General features: G+C 37.7%; 1 protein-coding gene across 1 annotated transcript in view; it reads left to right on the plus strand.

Moving 5' to 3' along the window:
- Positions 1-17,727, plus strand: part of LOC121669107 — a 76,033-nt gene that overhangs the window by 12,307 nt on the left and 45,999 nt on the right. Inside the window, exons 8-26 of the mRNA XM_042037595.1 lie at positions 63-166; positions 1,661-1,826; positions 2,061-2,243; positions 2,957-3,109; positions 4,403-4,547; positions 5,995-6,153; positions 6,906-7,024; positions 8,049-8,330; positions 9,340-9,495; positions 9,943-10,127; positions 10,905-11,087; positions 12,456-12,547; positions 12,729-12,898; positions 13,186-13,345; positions 14,397-14,476; positions 15,000-15,180; positions 16,210-16,365; positions 17,281-17,414; positions 17,528-17,686. Of these exons, the coding sequence (XP_041893529.1) occupies positions 63-166; positions 1,661-1,826; positions 2,061-2,243; positions 2,957-3,109; positions 4,403-4,547; positions 5,995-6,153; positions 6,906-7,024; positions 8,049-8,330; positions 9,340-9,495; positions 9,943-10,127; positions 10,905-11,087; positions 12,456-12,547; positions 12,729-12,898; positions 13,186-13,345; positions 14,397-14,476; positions 15,000-15,180; positions 16,210-16,365; positions 17,281-17,414; positions 17,528-17,686 (2,967 nt within the window). The remainder of the gene's footprint in view (positions 1-62; positions 167-1,660; positions 1,827-2,060; positions 2,244-2,956; positions 3,110-4,402; positions 4,548-5,994; positions 6,154-6,905; positions 7,025-8,048; positions 8,331-9,339; positions 9,496-9,942; positions 10,128-10,904; positions 11,088-12,455; positions 12,548-12,728; positions 12,899-13,185; positions 13,346-14,396; positions 14,477-14,999; positions 15,181-16,209; positions 16,366-17,280; positions 17,415-17,527; positions 17,687-17,727) is intronic.

A 17,727-nucleotide genomic window follows, 5' to 3' on the forward strand; every position in this document is an offset into this window, starting at 1 on the left:
CTGTTCTCTGAAGCTGGTTTCTACACAGCAGGAATATTACAGTTGTGGTTGTGCCCTTACAGACTGCAGACCTTTTCATGACTCTCGTGTTTGAACTTCGACGTCTTTCTCTTGAGGCCTTAAGAGCACTATGGCAAAGATCTTCATTTAAGTGCAGAGACAACTGGTAAGGCTCCTTTAGTAATTGCATTCAAAAATATACAGGAAAAAAATGTTTTGCAAATATTTAAAATAGTAAATGTTTTAAGTCTGTGCCCAAATGTTGGATTTAAATTTGGAGCATTTTAAAGGAATAATTTGTATTGCAGATCTTGTTTATGTAGCAGAGGGATAATATTGTCTCCTTACGGAATGAATGTTATGTGCAAAATAGACTTTCTTGTCCCATGCCTATTCCCATTGCCAGACTTCCTGTTTCCAAAGCAAAGTGAATGGGAAACCTGAGTCATGGCTTGGATGGAAATCAGTTCTGCTGGTTTTAAGCTTATGTTGCCATTTGTTATGAAGAAGCTTAACCTGGATCTGTACCTTCAATGCCCTTAGTAGTCGTGGATGAGAGGAGACAGATGTTAGGCTGGGAGTATGGATGTGGTGGAGCTGCATCTTTCAGTAGCAGCTGGATCTCAAGGTGGTTTATACCGACTGTAGAACCATGGCTTTAAAGATCAAGGCCCTACTCCTCTGCAGTCAGGAGTAGTTCTGATCCAGTGGTTTGAGACTATCAGAAATACTAATCCAGTATTATTAAAATCAGTACTAAATTTTTCTCCCTTCAGAAAAATGAAAACAATGAAACAATTCTTTTACTTGGTTTCAGTACAAAATGTCATCAGCTTGTTTGAAATTAATCTAATGCCAGGTTTTATGTTTGCAACAATATCTTTACTTGATGCAAAAGGGGGAAATTTTGTTTTGGGTTAGGTTTATTCTCATTCTTTGACAAATAGTCATGCTAATGTTCTTCAGTATTAGACAGTAATTAAACTATTCTTCCTCTTTTATATTAACTTTAGGCTGATTTTACTCAGGACATGGTTGTTAAGTTTAGGAGTGAAAAAGAATCCCATGCAGACTACTCTGTGATGCTTTCAAGCCATTTATTTTAACTGCTTTCTAGATAATGCAAAAGTGTCCTTCCATCAGTATAGAAGGCAGGTATAGAATATTTACAGAGGGACTCTTAAGAGCCGAAATGTGTATGGTCTGCTGGTGTAAGCTTTCCCCTTAGATAAGGTCTAAAAAAGCACAGGAAGTAAAAGCTAGGCAATTCTGGTTTAATATTTTAATTTGTTACAGGTGAAATGAAACAAAAAAAACACCTTAATAAAAAATCAGGGCTTTAAGGTACCCCAGTCTTTAGAAGTCAAACCTGGGATATGATGTGGCTTAATTTTCAGAGAAAGCAACTGAGTATTTTCTTGAAAATCTGGTTAGATACAGTTCTTGAAACACCAGTGCACTTCCATCACATCCTGGCTGAGGCATATTTCCGTAAGGCCACTAAACCAAAAGATAATATTGATTTCTGTGAAATCTGGCATTTGCTAAGCCACTGGACTTTTATTTACTTTGAAAGAAGCCCAGCATCAATGTATTTGTTATGTGATTCTTGAGTATTTTGGTCATTTTAGATTTGCTGTACTTTTTTCTTGTGTTACAGGCAACCTTTAATAGATGCTCTCCCATCTTGTGCTACAGAGGCATGTGTTGTCCTAATGAAAGACCTCATAGCTTCTGCAGAAGTTGAGGAAGACAAAGTAGAATATTTCTTCTGGTCATTTACATTCATTTCTAATCCCACCTCAGGCATGATTGAATCTCTTGCTGTGAGTGGATGTTGCTTTTTCTTTTTTAATTTGTAATGAATCTAGGTGGCTCATAATTTTTGTATTTTACAGTAACAGTCTTCACAGATTCGTACAAAGCTCTGTCCAGGTAATTTTGTTGAGATTGAGTTTTAGTATGTAAATATTTTGATACATTTATTATCTGTGGTATGTTACAATAGTCATTCTCATGACTTTTCTGAAACACCTTGCTCTTTTTGTACTTGTTTACAGCCTTTGCTGAAGTCACCTAGAGCAAGCCAGAGCTGCTTCTTGGGAGTAACTGCTCTTGTACATAGGTTTTGTTCAGCTCACAGCTCCTGTGATCATGTACCTGCTGTGCAGAGTGTGATGAGGACTCTTGGGAAATTTTTGGGAGAAAACTGTACTGTGCAAGATTCAGAACATCTCAGCAAGGTATTGGTTATACAGAAGCATATGATATAGTGCTTTCTGTTCCCTTTATGATCTAGAACGTGTTTGATGAAAATGGTATTAATTGGATTTCCAGAAAGCTATGAATACAAGCTCAGTGAATGAATATTCCTTGCTAGAACAGGCCGATAAAATTTTGTAATCCTACAAGTATGACCTATCAGTATGGGTGTTCTTGTGTGTGGAAATAAGGAAAAGTCTTGGGTTTCCTTATGAAGCAAACTTCATACTGTTGATCAGTATGAAGAACACCCACCTGCTGACAAATTACCATTTTAATTTAGCTATTGTGTGCAGAACTCCATGTTGAATCACTAAAAGGTCTAAATACCTGTGATCAAAAGGGACAAAATATCAAAGAACTTGAGAAAATTTTCCTGTACATAGAATTTGTGACTTTTTCTTTTCTGTTGCAATGCAGGCTTTTAAAAATGTTTTTTAATTCCCCCAGGTCTAAGTCAGGTTCTTCTCACAAGTGCCACATGGCATTAGAATAGAACAGGGGTCCATATGTGTCTTGTCCTCCCAGTAAAGCCAGAGTATAGGTGGTACAGTAGGGGCTGCAGTAAGCTCTCCAAATGACCAGTAATCATTTTAAACAGAGTTTTGCACAGAAAATGTTAGTGCCATAAAATTCAATGTACAGCAGACAGCACATGGAGAGCTTTCTGTTCTACCTTGATTTGCATTTACAGATGCAGCTGGTGTTGAAAGCCATCGGAAATGCGGGGCTAGCAGCAGCTTCGCTGGCTCCTGCTTTGAGCTCGTGTGCTTCCCTGAAGAGTCATCCCGTGGAAATTCGCCTCGCTGCTGTCCAAGCCTTCCGGCGCATTCCCTGCTCTGTCAGGGTACGTGGTTTACTGCCAGAGGTGACTGATGGCTTCCTGGCACTGCTAGAGATTTGGGAGTTTTGGTATAGTTACAAACCATGCAAACAGATAAGGAACAAGTGTAGACGTGTTCCAGCAGAGCCCCCTCTGCTGTTGGAGAAGAGGGTAGAACCACCCAGATGAGCAGTCCTATAATGTGCTTTGCGGCGGTTGAGGTAACACATCCAGTGACTGGGGCAGTGTTTGTGACTTCCTAATTAGTCACTTCAGCTGGGTGCCTTATGTCTGGGGGCATTATGGCTGAGAACCCACAGGACTTGATTTTTCCCATAGTCTGTTTCACTGTTTCATTCTCTGATATATAAAGTATTAATGTGAGAAGCTTGTTGTGATTTGCAATAACACTGCCATAGTTACAACATTTTGTTAAATGTTTTAATGGAATAAAGTTCAAAACTTGTTTATCTCTAATACCTTGATGTTTAAAAGAATGGCAAAGCCAGGAGTGCTGGCCTGGGCAAAGCTGACAGAGATGCTCCAGAAGAACAAGAGGCTCCACATGGACTTGCACTTGGAGAAGCATCTCTCTATGGCTTCCTAGAATTTAATTTCAGCATGGATTGGTCACTTGTTCTGCAGTTATGAAGCTTGGTGTTGCTCGTTAGACGTGTTCAAAGTATCAAGTCTCTATGTTGTCATATACCACATCATTGTCTAGCAAATGAACTGCTGAACTGGGTGGACTGGGGTTGCTAAATGCTAATAAAAATGTTTGTAGTGTCAGTCACCAGTTTCTTAATTCCTGGCAGTTCACTAAAAAGTCATCTTTGTTGATACTGGGGAAATATTGAACAGAATAAATTTGTTGCAGTCCTGCTCTTTGATTGAGACCAGAAGTAATGATCTTAATAGCCTGTGAACAAAACCATGGCCATTGTTGTCTGTGTATTGGCTGTGGCACGTGAGAGATATGATAGACAGGTCTCCCCTGTGGTGGAACAAAACCATCCTTAACAGTTGTGCTGGCAAGGGATGCTCTGCATTGCAGAGTCCTGTATCGATTCATCAGTATAGGGTTCAAGGTCATAAGGACAGTTTGTTCAGGAAATTTGTGGGTAAGGTAGTATAGACAATATGTACATACATTTGTATCCATGTTACACAAAGGGACTTAGTCAGTTATAAGGCAATAGCTGTAAATATAGCAGTAGCTCTTTGAGAACAAAAACCTACCTGGGCCTGAAAGTGCACGTGAGGTATTTTAGGGGAGTAAATCATAATTGTCTTTATATTTTTATCTTTCTCTCTTAGAATGCTGTATTACTTCAGTTGTATCAAGCAACCAGTGAAGATGTGGAAATAAGAATTGCTGCTTATTATATAGCAATGAAATGTCCACATGAAGAGTTATTTAAACAAGTTCAAAAGACTTTGCTGAAAGAAACATCCAGCCAAGGTCAGCCAAGCATCTACTGAAGTCTTACATGTTCCTAACTGATACTTCAATGTGATATTTACTTTGCAGGTGTAATGGTACCAACCTATATCAATTTTTATTTCGTCTCAATGCTTTGTAGATGGTTTCTAAATGATTGTTTGTATGAGTTTTATTTTGAAACTGCGATAGTGTTAGTTTAGCAATAGTCAGTAAGGACTGACTTTTCATAGATTTAATCCCTTCTACTGTCAGCATTTCATTCACTGAAGGCTCTTGAGAAGGATGTATGGAACAGCTTTGATGCTGAGTGCATTAGAAATACAAATGGATAACTGTAAATTGCGTTTTGTTAAGGTGAGAAAGAAGCAGGTGGCAGAAAAAAATATTCCCATATTCTAAAATTATTTCACCACGTTCAGTGAAGAATACCTCTAGACTGATCCTTTGCATTTACATCTGTCAAGAAGAAGCAAACATGAGAAGGGTATCTAGAAGATTGTTTGCAGGCAGATGAAAGCAGGCTCTATCTGCACTGTGTCTGGATCCTGGCCAGCTCTGACTTGGAGCTGGTACCTGTTTTCCCAGGATGTTATGTCTGGACCAGTGTATCCTGCAGTGATGGTGAGTCCAGGCTCAGCATTGTGTTCGCCTGCTGATGTGGCTTGTGGTTTGGAGGGCACTCATTCCTCTCTGTTCAGAGTTCAGACACGGAGAAATTGCATGCACCTCCAAAATCCTGTCAAGGTGTACCCTCAGGGATTCCTCCCTGTGACTCCATGCAGAAAATTTAATTTGTCTGATTTATGAAGGAGCTCTATAAGTCCATCCAAAATGTTGTGTATTTTAAACAATTTAACGCAGTACTCCTGAATATTCTTAATTTCTTTCCCTTGTCTTTTGTTGAGGTGGCAGCTAAATAATTTATATAATAAATGTTTGAATAACAAGTGCTTTTGAAGGCATAGGGCACATGTTAGTTTTCAATTCCAACGTTCAGAAAACAAAATTTGAAACAAAGAAATTGTGTTGAGAAAAATGCAGTTACATCCGTATTCGGTATCTGTGCATTGAACTAGCACTGGAGCCTATTACCTTTTATCTTCAGGAGACAACAAAGCTGCTATTTAAGAACCAGACTCCAGAACATATGGGAAATATTTGCCCCCCACAACACAGCACATACATGGCCAAACTGGGACTCCACAGAGTGTCATGCAGGAATACTAATTCTGAATCACAATTGTTCAATTGTATGTGCCTTTTTTTTTTTTTGTTTAAAGTGCTGTTGCAGTAGGTGCATCAGACTGATTTTAACCATGCTGAAAATGAATGAATTCTGTTGTGGCCAGGGGAATGGCTTAGAATTAATGGTGGTATAAATAAATAAAAATATTTCCTGCATCTGTTTTTAAAACTCTTGTAATTTTTCTCTGATTTCCAAATGCATTTCTTCGTTGAATTTTAGTGGGCTCCTTTGTTTGGAGTCATCTCTCTCAGCTCCTGGAGACAGATGATCCATTGAAGGAGCATCTTCGAGATTCTATTCCTGATGAAATCCTTAGCAAAGATTTTGACCGGGAGACATGGAAATACTCCTCATATTCTGATGTCACATTTCACTCAGGTATGTGCAGTTTTAGAACTTAATGCTTTGTAGCATAAGGATTATTAAAATCCCACATGGCTTTTCTGACACTTTACGACTTGCTCCAGAGAACTTTGATTTTTATGACTTTAATACTATCCAAATGTAAGCTTGATTCTGCTGTGACCTTAATTGGAGTATATGAAATGTATTTCCAGCAAAGCAGATACCATACACCTTTGCCTCTTGTGAGAGAGGAGACTAAGAACCAATGAACATTTAAGATGATTTTTGTGAGCATCAACATTTAATTCCTTCCTTAGTTAACTTCCTTTGCAGCAACAGGGGATTGGGATGTTTTTTTGTTCTCCTGATTCATGTGCTGTCCTTGGTATAAGAAAAGAGTCAAACTAGTTCCTTCCTGTTTTACTATCTGTTCATTTGTTTTCAGTGAAAATGCTAGATGATGTTTTTCAGAGTCACATTTTGATTTTCTGTCCATTTCTTCCAGTGCATTTATGTATCTTATGTATTATAAATAGTTTCCTTTTTGATGTTAGTGAAATAATACCCAGTAATATCCAGTAAATACGGAATTCCAGTAAATGGAAGTTACTTACAGTAATGTCTTTGCTGTATTAAAAAGTTAAAGAGTTTCACCTATTGACAATGTTTCATTCACCATCTTCTTATTGAGTGGAGTAACAGTTTTCCAAAGAATTATGAATTTTGCACAGTGTATGAGAACAGCTGATCCCCAGCTGACAGACATCTGGTATTTTCCATTGCAGCTGGTGCAGGTGCAAATATGGAAGCATCAGTGGTCTTTTCTCCTGCATCTTTTCTACCACGATCAGTCATGACAAATTTGACTGTTCACCTTATGGGACAGGCTATAAATCTCCTGGAGGCAAGTTTATGGATTTTTTAATTGTGGGGGTTTTTTATTCCCCTCCTCAAATGACATTTGGTATATTGAAGTACAAAACATTTTCTGTTTTCCTGTTGCAGTTCCTTTAGCAAAGTGTGCTTTTCACTGCTGTAGCACAGTTGCCTCAGACTGGTGAGTCCTCTGTGCAATGGGCTTAGTCAAAATAAAAGCACTGTCATTCTGCTAGTGCCATGCACTAGGAAAGTGACTTACACTCAGCTCCTGTTGATTCAAATGAAACATTAAAGTCAGTGCTTCCTGAGACACTGCTCTGGCTCCTGTTTAGGATAGTGAGACTCCTTTTCTTGATGTACAGTGGAAAATGGATTGGCTTGGGTACACCATTCCTTTAATACAGGAGACAGACTCATTTGTACTGAGCTGAAGTCACTGTTCTAGTGCCGTTGAGCATCCAGTGCTTGGGATATTTCAATGACCTGCCTGCAACCTCATAATCTTTAGCTGTGCCTCTGCTGTACCAAGGTAACAATGTGCACATGAAAGAAAGAATTTAACGTAGCCTTTAGATCTCAAGTTTAAGCTTGCAAGAGAACAAAATATTTTTTTCAGTGTCACATACCATGGATGTATGTGTGTTAGTAATTCTGTTTTAAGCAAGCTTCCAGACAGAATCTTGTTTCAGAGCATGAAAAGGGTATGTTAGTGTTTTCCAGCCAAAATACTGTTTTTAACATGCCAAAATAGCAGTAGCCCCTTCTGGCCCTTCATGGTGTAAATAAACCACAGTACCTGAATGAAAAAGGATTTTTATTTTGGACTGAGCTTTACATATCTAATTTTTATGGGAAGATCTAATACTGAAGTATCCAGTATTGAATGCTGAAGGAGGTAGAATGCTAAACTTTGTAGACTACTGTGATCTTGCTTGGTAAATCTTTTCTGTTGGTTGCATCTAGTTGTATATTTGATTTTCTGCTTTAGAACTGGCCATGGCCTGTACGTGTCACTGTTAGGCTTTTCACTGCTGTATGCTTTTCACTAGGTTGGTGTGCGATTGGAGAATGCTGAAACCCTCATAGAGAAGGGTTTTGGGCCGAAATCTGCTACTTTCAGTGACTATTTTTTTGGAAATACTAATGAAGAAAACCACAAGTCAGAAACCCCAGTGGAAACAGCAGAGAAAGTCAAGCAGAGGAACTCGAATTTGAAGCGATACAGCCCTACTGATCATCTTGTGACAAAGTTTGGCAAGCCAAAGCTGAGAAAAACAAACCAAAATTGTCTTGGTAGAAAATACAGTAAGATGAATGAGTTAGTCAAAAAGGTAACTGAACCTGCAGATCTTGGAAAAATTAATGACATTTCCCAGTCAAACACAGGGCCCCATCTCACACTGGACAACTGCTCTGGATTACTGTGACTCCTTTGCATAAGACACATTTAACTCATTCTGCTCACTTGCAGAGAATTTAACAGCTGCAGAAAATACCGAGCAGCAAAGAGCCAGATCTTTAGTATTTTTCAGATTGTTTTATTGTCTCAAAACAATAACATTCAGCCATGGGATTATGTTGCCTGTGTTTTGGGCTTCCTCTCATTATTTTGAGCTCTGGTCCCTTTATGCTGATGTGCTTTTGTCTATTGACTGCTGTGCCACTGTAAACAGCCACTTGATGTTGAGTTCCTGAGTCCTGTTGTTTGCAGTCTGACTTCCCAGTTTGATGTCAGATGTTACATTGACCCTTTGTGAATTTACCCATTTTTGGAGAGCGCTATGTTTTATGCACACAACAGGAAAGCTCTGAGAATTGACTTCAATTGTTGATGTATTAGCTGGAAAACTCAGGGACTGTGATTCATTTAGTTTGTCTTAGATCATCTCTCTTCTTGGGACTCATCTTCCTAGGGTTTCTTGTTAGAGAGTAAGCTCATGATCATGTTGTGTTGCTGAGGTATTATAGAATCATTAGGAGAGAAAATGTAAAATTTTTACTTCCTAGCAGTTTATTTAGCAATCAAGGCATCCCTAATGTTGTTTTGAGATTGTATTTTTAAAAGCTTCCTCTGTCTGTGGGTGTGTATTGCAATACTTCTCCTTTGCCTGCCATCTTAGGACTGGAAATGAGCAGTGTTCATAGTGACATCCAGCTTGTGTGATATGGAGCTGAAGTGTAGCTGGAAAGAACAGCTACTAATCCAGGGTCTTAAGTGGTCTCCAAAGTATTTGAATGTCTCTTTATTAATAGCATAGCCTGCATTGAGGAATTGTTTATTTTGAGTTTGAAAGGAAATTATAACACCATTCCCTTTGATTTCTTTCTTTATCATGGCAGTTCACTGAGAGAACAGTAAGAAAGGAGGCACTGAAATGTGAGCTAAGCATGAAAATCTTTGGAAATGAACTTAGCTTCTTAGATTGCGAAGATTTAAGAAAACAGATGAAACATTATTCCTTAAATCTGGCTGAGTTGGCTGTTAGACTTCTGAAGGTAAAAGGAACCTTTTTTCTATTTGAAAGTAAATATCTTGAGAAACTGCTTTCTGACAGATATGTAAAAGATACAAAATATTACTTGTTTTTTCTCTAAAGTGAACTCTAAAAGACTCCAGTGTGTATTTGGTTTAAACAGCATTCAGTACATTAGGCAGACTTGTTCTTTTGTCTAATGGTTCTTAATTCTTGCTTCTCTCATTCAAATCCATTCATGCTTAAGTGCAAATTCTTTTTTTAACTGGGGTAGGACTGGTGTCTGACTCCTGGGCCATATGCAGGCTTTGGGCTGCTTTCTTCTTGATATCCCAAATCAGCTCAGGTAAAAACACTTTCACATTAGATAGATGCAGTCAAAAGTTATATCTGGAAAAGTTCTCGAATGCTCGAATTTTGTTATGCAAAATAGAATTCTGGTTTTTGTTTGTGTTTTTTTTCACCACAGGGGCAGGAGGTCCAGTTTAATAAAAGGATGAGTTTGGCTGCTGAACAGTTGCAGTTTCCAGCAATTTCAGGCTTTCCTGTTCAGCTGGCAGTCAATGCCTCAGCAGCAATCAACATGAAAATCAAAGGGAATGCAGATTTCAAACAACAGTCCAATTTCTTTCTAAATGGATATATCAAGCCAAGGTAATAAATGCTGCAAATGTGTCCCTTTCACATATTCCTGATGTAAAGTAGCAATTCCTGAAGTGAAAGTTTTGTGTGAATGCCTACTAATTAATTAGGAGATTCCTGAAGAACAAAAGCAGTCATCAGCCTTCTGCTGAATGGTTGCCATGGTGTAAGGGCAGCAGTGCTTTGCTGTCCTTCCTGTCTGATTTTGAACTCTCTTGCTGTGTTATTCCAGTACTGGTTTAAGCTGACTATTCCACTCTATCCCTAAATCAAAATCCTTTAGGAGTCTGCTTGCATGCAGATGCTTTACCTGTTACAAGTGGATTTTTCTCAGGATCAAACATGCTGTTACAGGTTATGGATGTACAAACCAGTGAATGATTTAATGCTGTTTCCTTTCCTGCCTGTTGTAGCTTTTGTATGTGCTGAATACATTGCTAAACTTCACTAAGGGCTGTACAGACAGAGAGAAACTTGCCCTGTGATACTCAGTTCTCATCGCTTTCCCTTTCTTAGTATTTCATGCTGAAGTCTGGGTTCAAATCCCTTCCTTAGGAGATACAGTAAAACTGTACTTTAATTCATGTTAGAGAGTGTGTGTTGGTGTATGTGCAATCTTTTCAGTTATTTCCTGAAACAAAATAGTTCAATTTATCAAAATATATTTTAATCATAGAATATACTGTGTTACAGCATCAAGAGCTGTGTATTTATTGAAATGGTTTAAATTAAGTGCTTTAAAAAGAAACTGCATTTCATAGAAGGAAATGTACATGAATCTTTCAACAGTGCATTTGTCCAGCTTTCTGTCCAAATGGGAACTGTGGGGACTCTGGGACAAGCTGGTCTAAAGTGGTTAACAGGAATGAGGACATCTACTAGTCTTGATGGGGGAATCCAGGTGAAGAAAGGGAAAGAGTTCAAAGTTTTCTTGAACACTCCAGAAGAATCTATGGACATAATTAATTTCAGGTAAGATTAAGCAAGGGAATCGTCTAAACCAGTTACTGTTAACTTTCTTGAATCAGAGCTTAACTAAAAGGTAGATTGATAGAGCAGAAATAGATTTTGTCAGAAAACAAGCTGTTTCAGTCTGACTCATAGTCCAAATCTGCCATTCAGAAGAAAAGGGGAGATTATTCTTTGAATTTTCTATCATTTTACCATTAAAACATACATTCATATCAAAGCCTTATAACAAAAGATGGAAATGAATTTTTTGTATTACCCTGTTTTTTCCTACTGAACATCAGTGCTGTTTCTGGAACTTCAGTATCCAAAGAATCTAGATCAGGATATTAAAATGGTGGAGGAAAAGTTTAGCTTTGCTTCCAGAGATGGTATTTAGCAAAACACAGGTGTAATTTGGAATATAGTAATAATAAACATGCCCAAACATTTCTGCTTGGTTTTTAGTTAGGTTCCTTAATGTTAGGTAAAGGTTGCATTGTAACATACAACCTCAACAACTGTCAGGTGTTAAGCAGATTAATTGCTTGTATTAATACAATCTAGGCTTTTTAGTTCATTTTATTCTGCTGGCTTTCTCTTTCATTTGGACTTTTAGTTCTGATAGAAGTCCAAGAGAAGACACATTGTAAATGACATGTCAGCATGTCTTGGACATGACAGCGGATGAAGTATTTACAGTTTGTGGATTGCTGCTTCTTCGTGTTTCTCTTGATTTGGGACATCATGGTGCCATAGGATATGCAGTTCAGAAAAGTGCTGAAAGTCTCTGGACTTCACATTTAAACCATTCATTCCCTTTGGGCTCTGGGAAACTTACAGATGTCAGGTTCAGTCAGCTAGGATGGGTGACAGACCATAATGAAAGTCAAAATAGTCACTAACCTGTACTGTGCACTGTTTGAACAAAAGCCTGACTGAAGAGTCTGTTAGATGTTGCATTAACTCTCTTGCTCCCATCAAGTGCAGAGACCATGATTTTTGTATCAGCAGTTTAATGAAGTCCTGGAAGAATGTCAAGACTGGAACAAAACTGATGTCCCTACATAGCCTAACGGGGGAAAATGTATCTAGAAGCCAGGAAGTGAGTGGAGTTGCTATAAGCTGACTATACCAAATTGCTCAGAAAAGAGAAATCTAATACTGACTGTAAGGAACAGCAGATGAATCTCAAGATAGTGACAGATTAAACATGAAAACTGTGGATAAAAGTCAGTGATAATTAGTAGAAATGTAGACTGACCATTGCAGAACTTCATCTTGTTTTTCACATCTGGGAGAAGGTGGCTTATAACTGAGAATTTTGTTTAAATATTACTATAACTTTAGCATAATTGATTTTAAGTTATTGTTCAAAATTTTTGTTTGTAGCTCTAAACTGTACTTCAGAGTGGTGAATGATACAGAAGATATAGATGTCTTCCAAGACCACACAGAAACCAGGTCTTGCACTAGGGAGGACGGTGAGTTCAGCTATTATGTTTGTCTTAGAAATGCATTCTGAAATATCCGCGACAGATCATTTTTATTCAGTAGTTTCTTTTTTCACATGTTATTTCTAAAAGGTCTACAATGCAATGTTAATTTTCATGTTTTCTTTGTTTGCTGTTCTAATTAAATGTTCAACTGTTGTCTTCCCACCAGTATCTGAGATTATTGGCTGGCAGCTGTGTTCTGAAATGTCCTATCCTGACCCAGACAGTGGTTTGGTTTTCCCCCTTAGTGTACCTTTGAGAGTGGCTGTGACATTAGCTAAGCAAGACAGAGGCCTGCAGCAGTACGTGGTGGAAGCTGCCTATAACTACATTGCTCAGGTACCACTGGCACACTGGACTTTGGCTTTTTAGTTGGTTATTCTGATGACAGAGTGCTGAATCTCAGTACTGCATATTCAACCCTCTGGATTCCAAGGTCTACGTTATTATTAATTCCATTCCCAATATAGGGGGAAGATATGTTGAACAAAAATTACTGATGCTGATAGTAGGTATATACTCTTTTTGTCTATGAAACAGCACACACAATCTGTTGTCTCAGTGTGAGAGATTGTTTTGTAAATGGTGTGCCAATGAATAACGTGCTTATCTTTTCTTTCTTTCAGGATAATTCATGGATCCCAAGTGAAGCTGTCTTTCACTTCTTCATTGGGACTCCAAAGTCAGTATTGAAAAGAGATGTTGGTGTTGACCTAAGTTTTAGTGTCCCACAGAAGAAATTCAGAATCCAATTTATACAACCTAAGAAAAAAATTGAGATTGATGGTAGGTTTTTCAACTAAGAGCCTGATTGTCAGCTAGTATCAGTTAGGAGAACTTTGTTACAATTAACTGAGAAATATCAGTGTATTTCAGTCACTAATCTAATGCTGAAACTACATTATGATGTGATAGCTGTTCAGTTTACTGCTTTAGGTAGCACCCATTCTCAATGGGGTTTGCATCTAGGTTAAGACTATATTTTGCACAGTTACAGGTTCGGTACCTGGTTCATAAAATCACGTTAGAGAAGAAAGCTGTTACCAGGATTGATGAAATGAAGGCTAAAGGACATGGATTGTTCTGACAACTTTTACATATGCTGAACTTGCCTTGCTGTTTCAGTTTGCTGTGTTCTGTTAGTTATGGTATGAAGTTATGTGTTGCTAAATCAATTAAGTACTGACTATGATATTGCCATGCATTATAATAAAAAATAACATTTTAATCACAGTTTAATATAGAACACAAAGTCTAGTTGAGGAAATACAAACTGATAAATTCATGGTAATAATATAGACAACATATTTCAGCTTCTTTGGCATGCTGGTCAAGTGATGTTTTGGGCTGATGTATTCTACCATATCACATATTTAGAATTTTCCACTCCATTTTTATTTTTTTTGATCCCGGTTATTTCCAAATGGATTGCAAGGAAGATTTACCCACACTGTGCAAAGCTTTGTGTGCACAGTGTTCTGAGCTCCTGAAATGTCTTCACAGCACAACACAGTTTAGAAATTTTAGCACAGGCCTAAAGGAAGTATATAAATCAGTTCCAGAACTAAGCTGTTTTTGTTGGAGACAGCTTCATTGCCTCTTCTCAATTGTTCTCCTTAGAAAATCCTTTCAAAGTTACTAGTTTATTCAGAGGACACTTTGCAATATACCTTTGCAAATTCTGATCCTAACTTTTTAGCTTTGAGCTAATATTTATTATATTTTTACTATCTCTCTATCTATTGTTCATAAAAAGAACAAGTATCATTTCAAGTATAGTTTTAAGAAGCATCACTGAACAGTAAAGAAAAAGTAAAGAGTTTTCTTTTTCTCCAAGGGAGAATTGAGTTTTCTAAAAGTTCACGAGTTGGACACCTGGAGCTGATAGTGGATGACCAAGATGTGTATTACATTAAGGTATGTTTTTATTCAATGAGCTCTCATTCTAGGGCGAATAGTTACATAAAAGCACAGAAAAGAAAGGCAATGAAAATACAACTATTGAAAAACAGTTTTGTGAGCAATCCATCAGAGAAGTTACCAGTTCTCCTTATTACATATTTTTGAGATAGACTCAGTGCTAAATTTTAACCTAAATCTCTGTGAGACTGCCAATATTTTCAGTAACACTGTATTAATTTCTGGCCTGGTATTGCAATGTTCGTAGTGATTCCAGTCCTAAAACCAGCAGAAGCTGAAGGAAGTAGCATCTTGCACCAGTTCAGTGTAACTGGAAAAACAAATTCATCCTTCCTCCCCATTATTTATGAATGGGGTGTGGAAGGTTTGTTGTTAGATGTATAGAAAAACATACATTTTCTTCTTCCTCTCATCTCGTTCCTGAAATACCCAAGTCTATACTACTGCTTTCTCAAAACTCAATCAACTTGTCTTGTTGAGGGTCTTGGAGTTGGCTTTTTGATTTATTTGTTTATTCTAGGGAATGACAGATTTTCAGATGCTGAATGGAGAGCAGAGATACATGACCCAGCTGGAGGTAAAGCTGATAAAGCAAAGCAGTCCTATCATTCTGTCAGGAAACATGACTAAACAGCTTGGCAAGAAGATAGCTTTTTCAGCATCTCTGAATAATTTGTTGAAGGATGCTGCATTTATTTCAGGTTAGAAGACAGTAAGTATTTGCCATATAAATGCAAGTTCTGGAGCACTTATTTGTTAGGATTGACTGGTTTTGGACACCTAGTCCTAAAATTCCTTTCAAATCCATAAAGACTGCATTTTAAAACTATTATTCTTCATAAATTAATATGAATATATACATTTCAGAATAAAAAATTTTTTTAAAAGTCTGTTTTGAATTACTGAAAAAGATGGAGAAAATAAGATATAAGGAATTACTTAATAAAAACATACCAAAACAATAGCAGCTGTTTTTCACTTTTGTTAGTACAAAACAATGCAGAGACACATATTTGTAGCTAAATGTCTCTTAAGACCTGTTGTTCTGAACATCTTGAAGACTTTTTTTCTCACAAATAAGCTGAGGAAAATACAAGAGAAAGTATCAGAAAGAGAGCCTTAATATTTGTATAACATCAATACATTAAAATTAAAATAATACAGTGGAATAAACCCGTAATTTATTTTATCTCATTTTTGACTGAAGTGTCATAGTGTTACACAGTACTTTCAAATAGAACTGACTTTTAAGGAATGCAGAAGATCAGTTTGTCTTTTGGAAGAGGATCTTTTGGTGAAATTTTCATCATTAGCTTTCATGTGGATTGCCAGTGCCTACATCAAAGCCAGTTCTGGTCTGATTTCAGACTCCTAGCACCTGAGAACTTGGCTGCACCAGTTTTACTGCTGCAAAGCCACAGCCTTGCTCTGACTTTATGTAGAGGTAACCACCCACGTGTTCACACATTAGGCCTTAATTAATTAAAAGGTCTGTATGTCAAATTTATTTCCTTTGAGAAGCAGCTTTGGCTGGATTCATTTCAGTAAGCTTGAAGCAGGTTGTGGGAAGTGTGGTCTGCAGGAGAGAGTCTGAGCATCCAGCTCTGTGTCTTTTTATCTGTTCACTACACAGGGAGTTCATCATGGTGGGAGAGTATGTAGTATTCCTTTGACTAGCTGAAGTAACTTCAAGTTTTGCCACTGCATAACCACTTCTATTCTTTCTGTAGCTTTTCTGGAGAAAAAGGTTGATGATAAGCTGAGACAATACTCGCTGGAAGGGGAGACTCACCTTCCAGGTGTTCTTGGAGTTCATGCCGTCGCTCTTCTCCAGCAGCGTGAGGGTTTGTGGGCTCATGGTCTGCAGATAAAATATGGACTCCTAGGTACACTGAAAAAGAGGGAAAGTAAAAGTATTCTGTATTACTCATTTTTCCTACAAGATTTGCCTCTGTGTTTAGAACACTATAGAAGGATTTCAGTTCATTTTTAAACTGTGATCTGTAACCTGGGACAAGTTTCTCTTCTCAGTTGGATAAACTTTACTCTTTGAGTCTGCATATCAAAACAATTCGTTTTTAAAATGGGCTTTTTACAAGCATGTCCAACATTTGATTAAAAATCAGTTTTTCAGTGAGAATTGCTCCTCATTAATTTGTGTTTTCAGATGTTTGCATACATACACTTAATAACAATCAAAAGACTTAAACAGTGTCTTATGATGCCTGGCTATAGCTATGTAATTGTGAAATAAGAGACTTGAAGCATAGTTACACTTTGGTATAAACCCAGTTTGACATCTATTCCACACGAAGTGGTCAGCAAATACTTCCTTGGAGAAGTACTGGATTTTTTGTTTTAAAAAGTTATCCTCCTCATTAGTTGGAACTTCAAATTCCTTGTTTTAATTTCCTTCTTAGTCTCCAGAAGGGCTGGAAGTTCATGATTATTTTTTGTTTCAAATGAAATACCGTGTAATGTCATGATGTTGGGAGTAGGTGGTAACAGAAAATCATCAAATATTGTGAGCTATACCAAGAAAGCTGCAAAGGTTGATCAGGATTAGTTTGTAGTGCTTTTACTTCAACCAGGTAAAATTCTGTTTAAGTAATGAAGTTTGTGCTTTCCTTTGCATTTGTAGGATAAATCAACAAGTATATAGCTGTAAAAATAGACAAATCTAACTTTGATATTTTGCAAAACAGAAGTCTTGAAGCCAGTGTCAGATTTATACTATTAACATTTTGAAAGATTACTTCTGATTTATTTGAATAGGTAACTTTGTGATTTAACTTGAACAGGAGAGGCAAAAACCCCTTGCCACAAGTGCACTACGCAGCAGAAGGTTCAGGTGGAGACGAGTGCACAGGGCTTGTACAGACTGGAGCTGGGGCATGAGTTCCACTGTGTGCAGGCTCCCACCTACAGCCACAGGGTGGGTACAGCCCCAGGCACTCTGTGCTGGATGCCCGTGCCACTTGTACTTGGGGCTGTCAACATGGACAGAAAGCAGAGTTCACAGCAAAAAGGTGATGCTCTCTTCTTTAGGTTCACCTGGAACATGAAGCGAGTGCATCTTGGATTTCCTCCCAGATGGAAGTGAACTATGGGAAACACTGGGATGAAATAAACAACAAGAAGAAACTGCTGATCAGCCAAGCCTTTAAGAACAGTTCCAGTTCATCTGTAGTCAGCTATTTCATGGAGGTAATAGTGATGGTTGAAAAGTAAGACCTCCACTTCAAATA

This window comes from Corvus kubaryi, unplaced genomic scaffold (assembly GCF_017639235.1).
Source record: "Corvus kubaryi isolate FWS band 111438036 unplaced genomic scaffold, C.kubaryi_AGA036_p1.0 37387, whole genome shotgun sequence".
Lineage (NCBI taxonomy): Eukaryota > Metazoa > Chordata > Aves > Passeriformes > Corvidae > Corvus > Corvus kubaryi.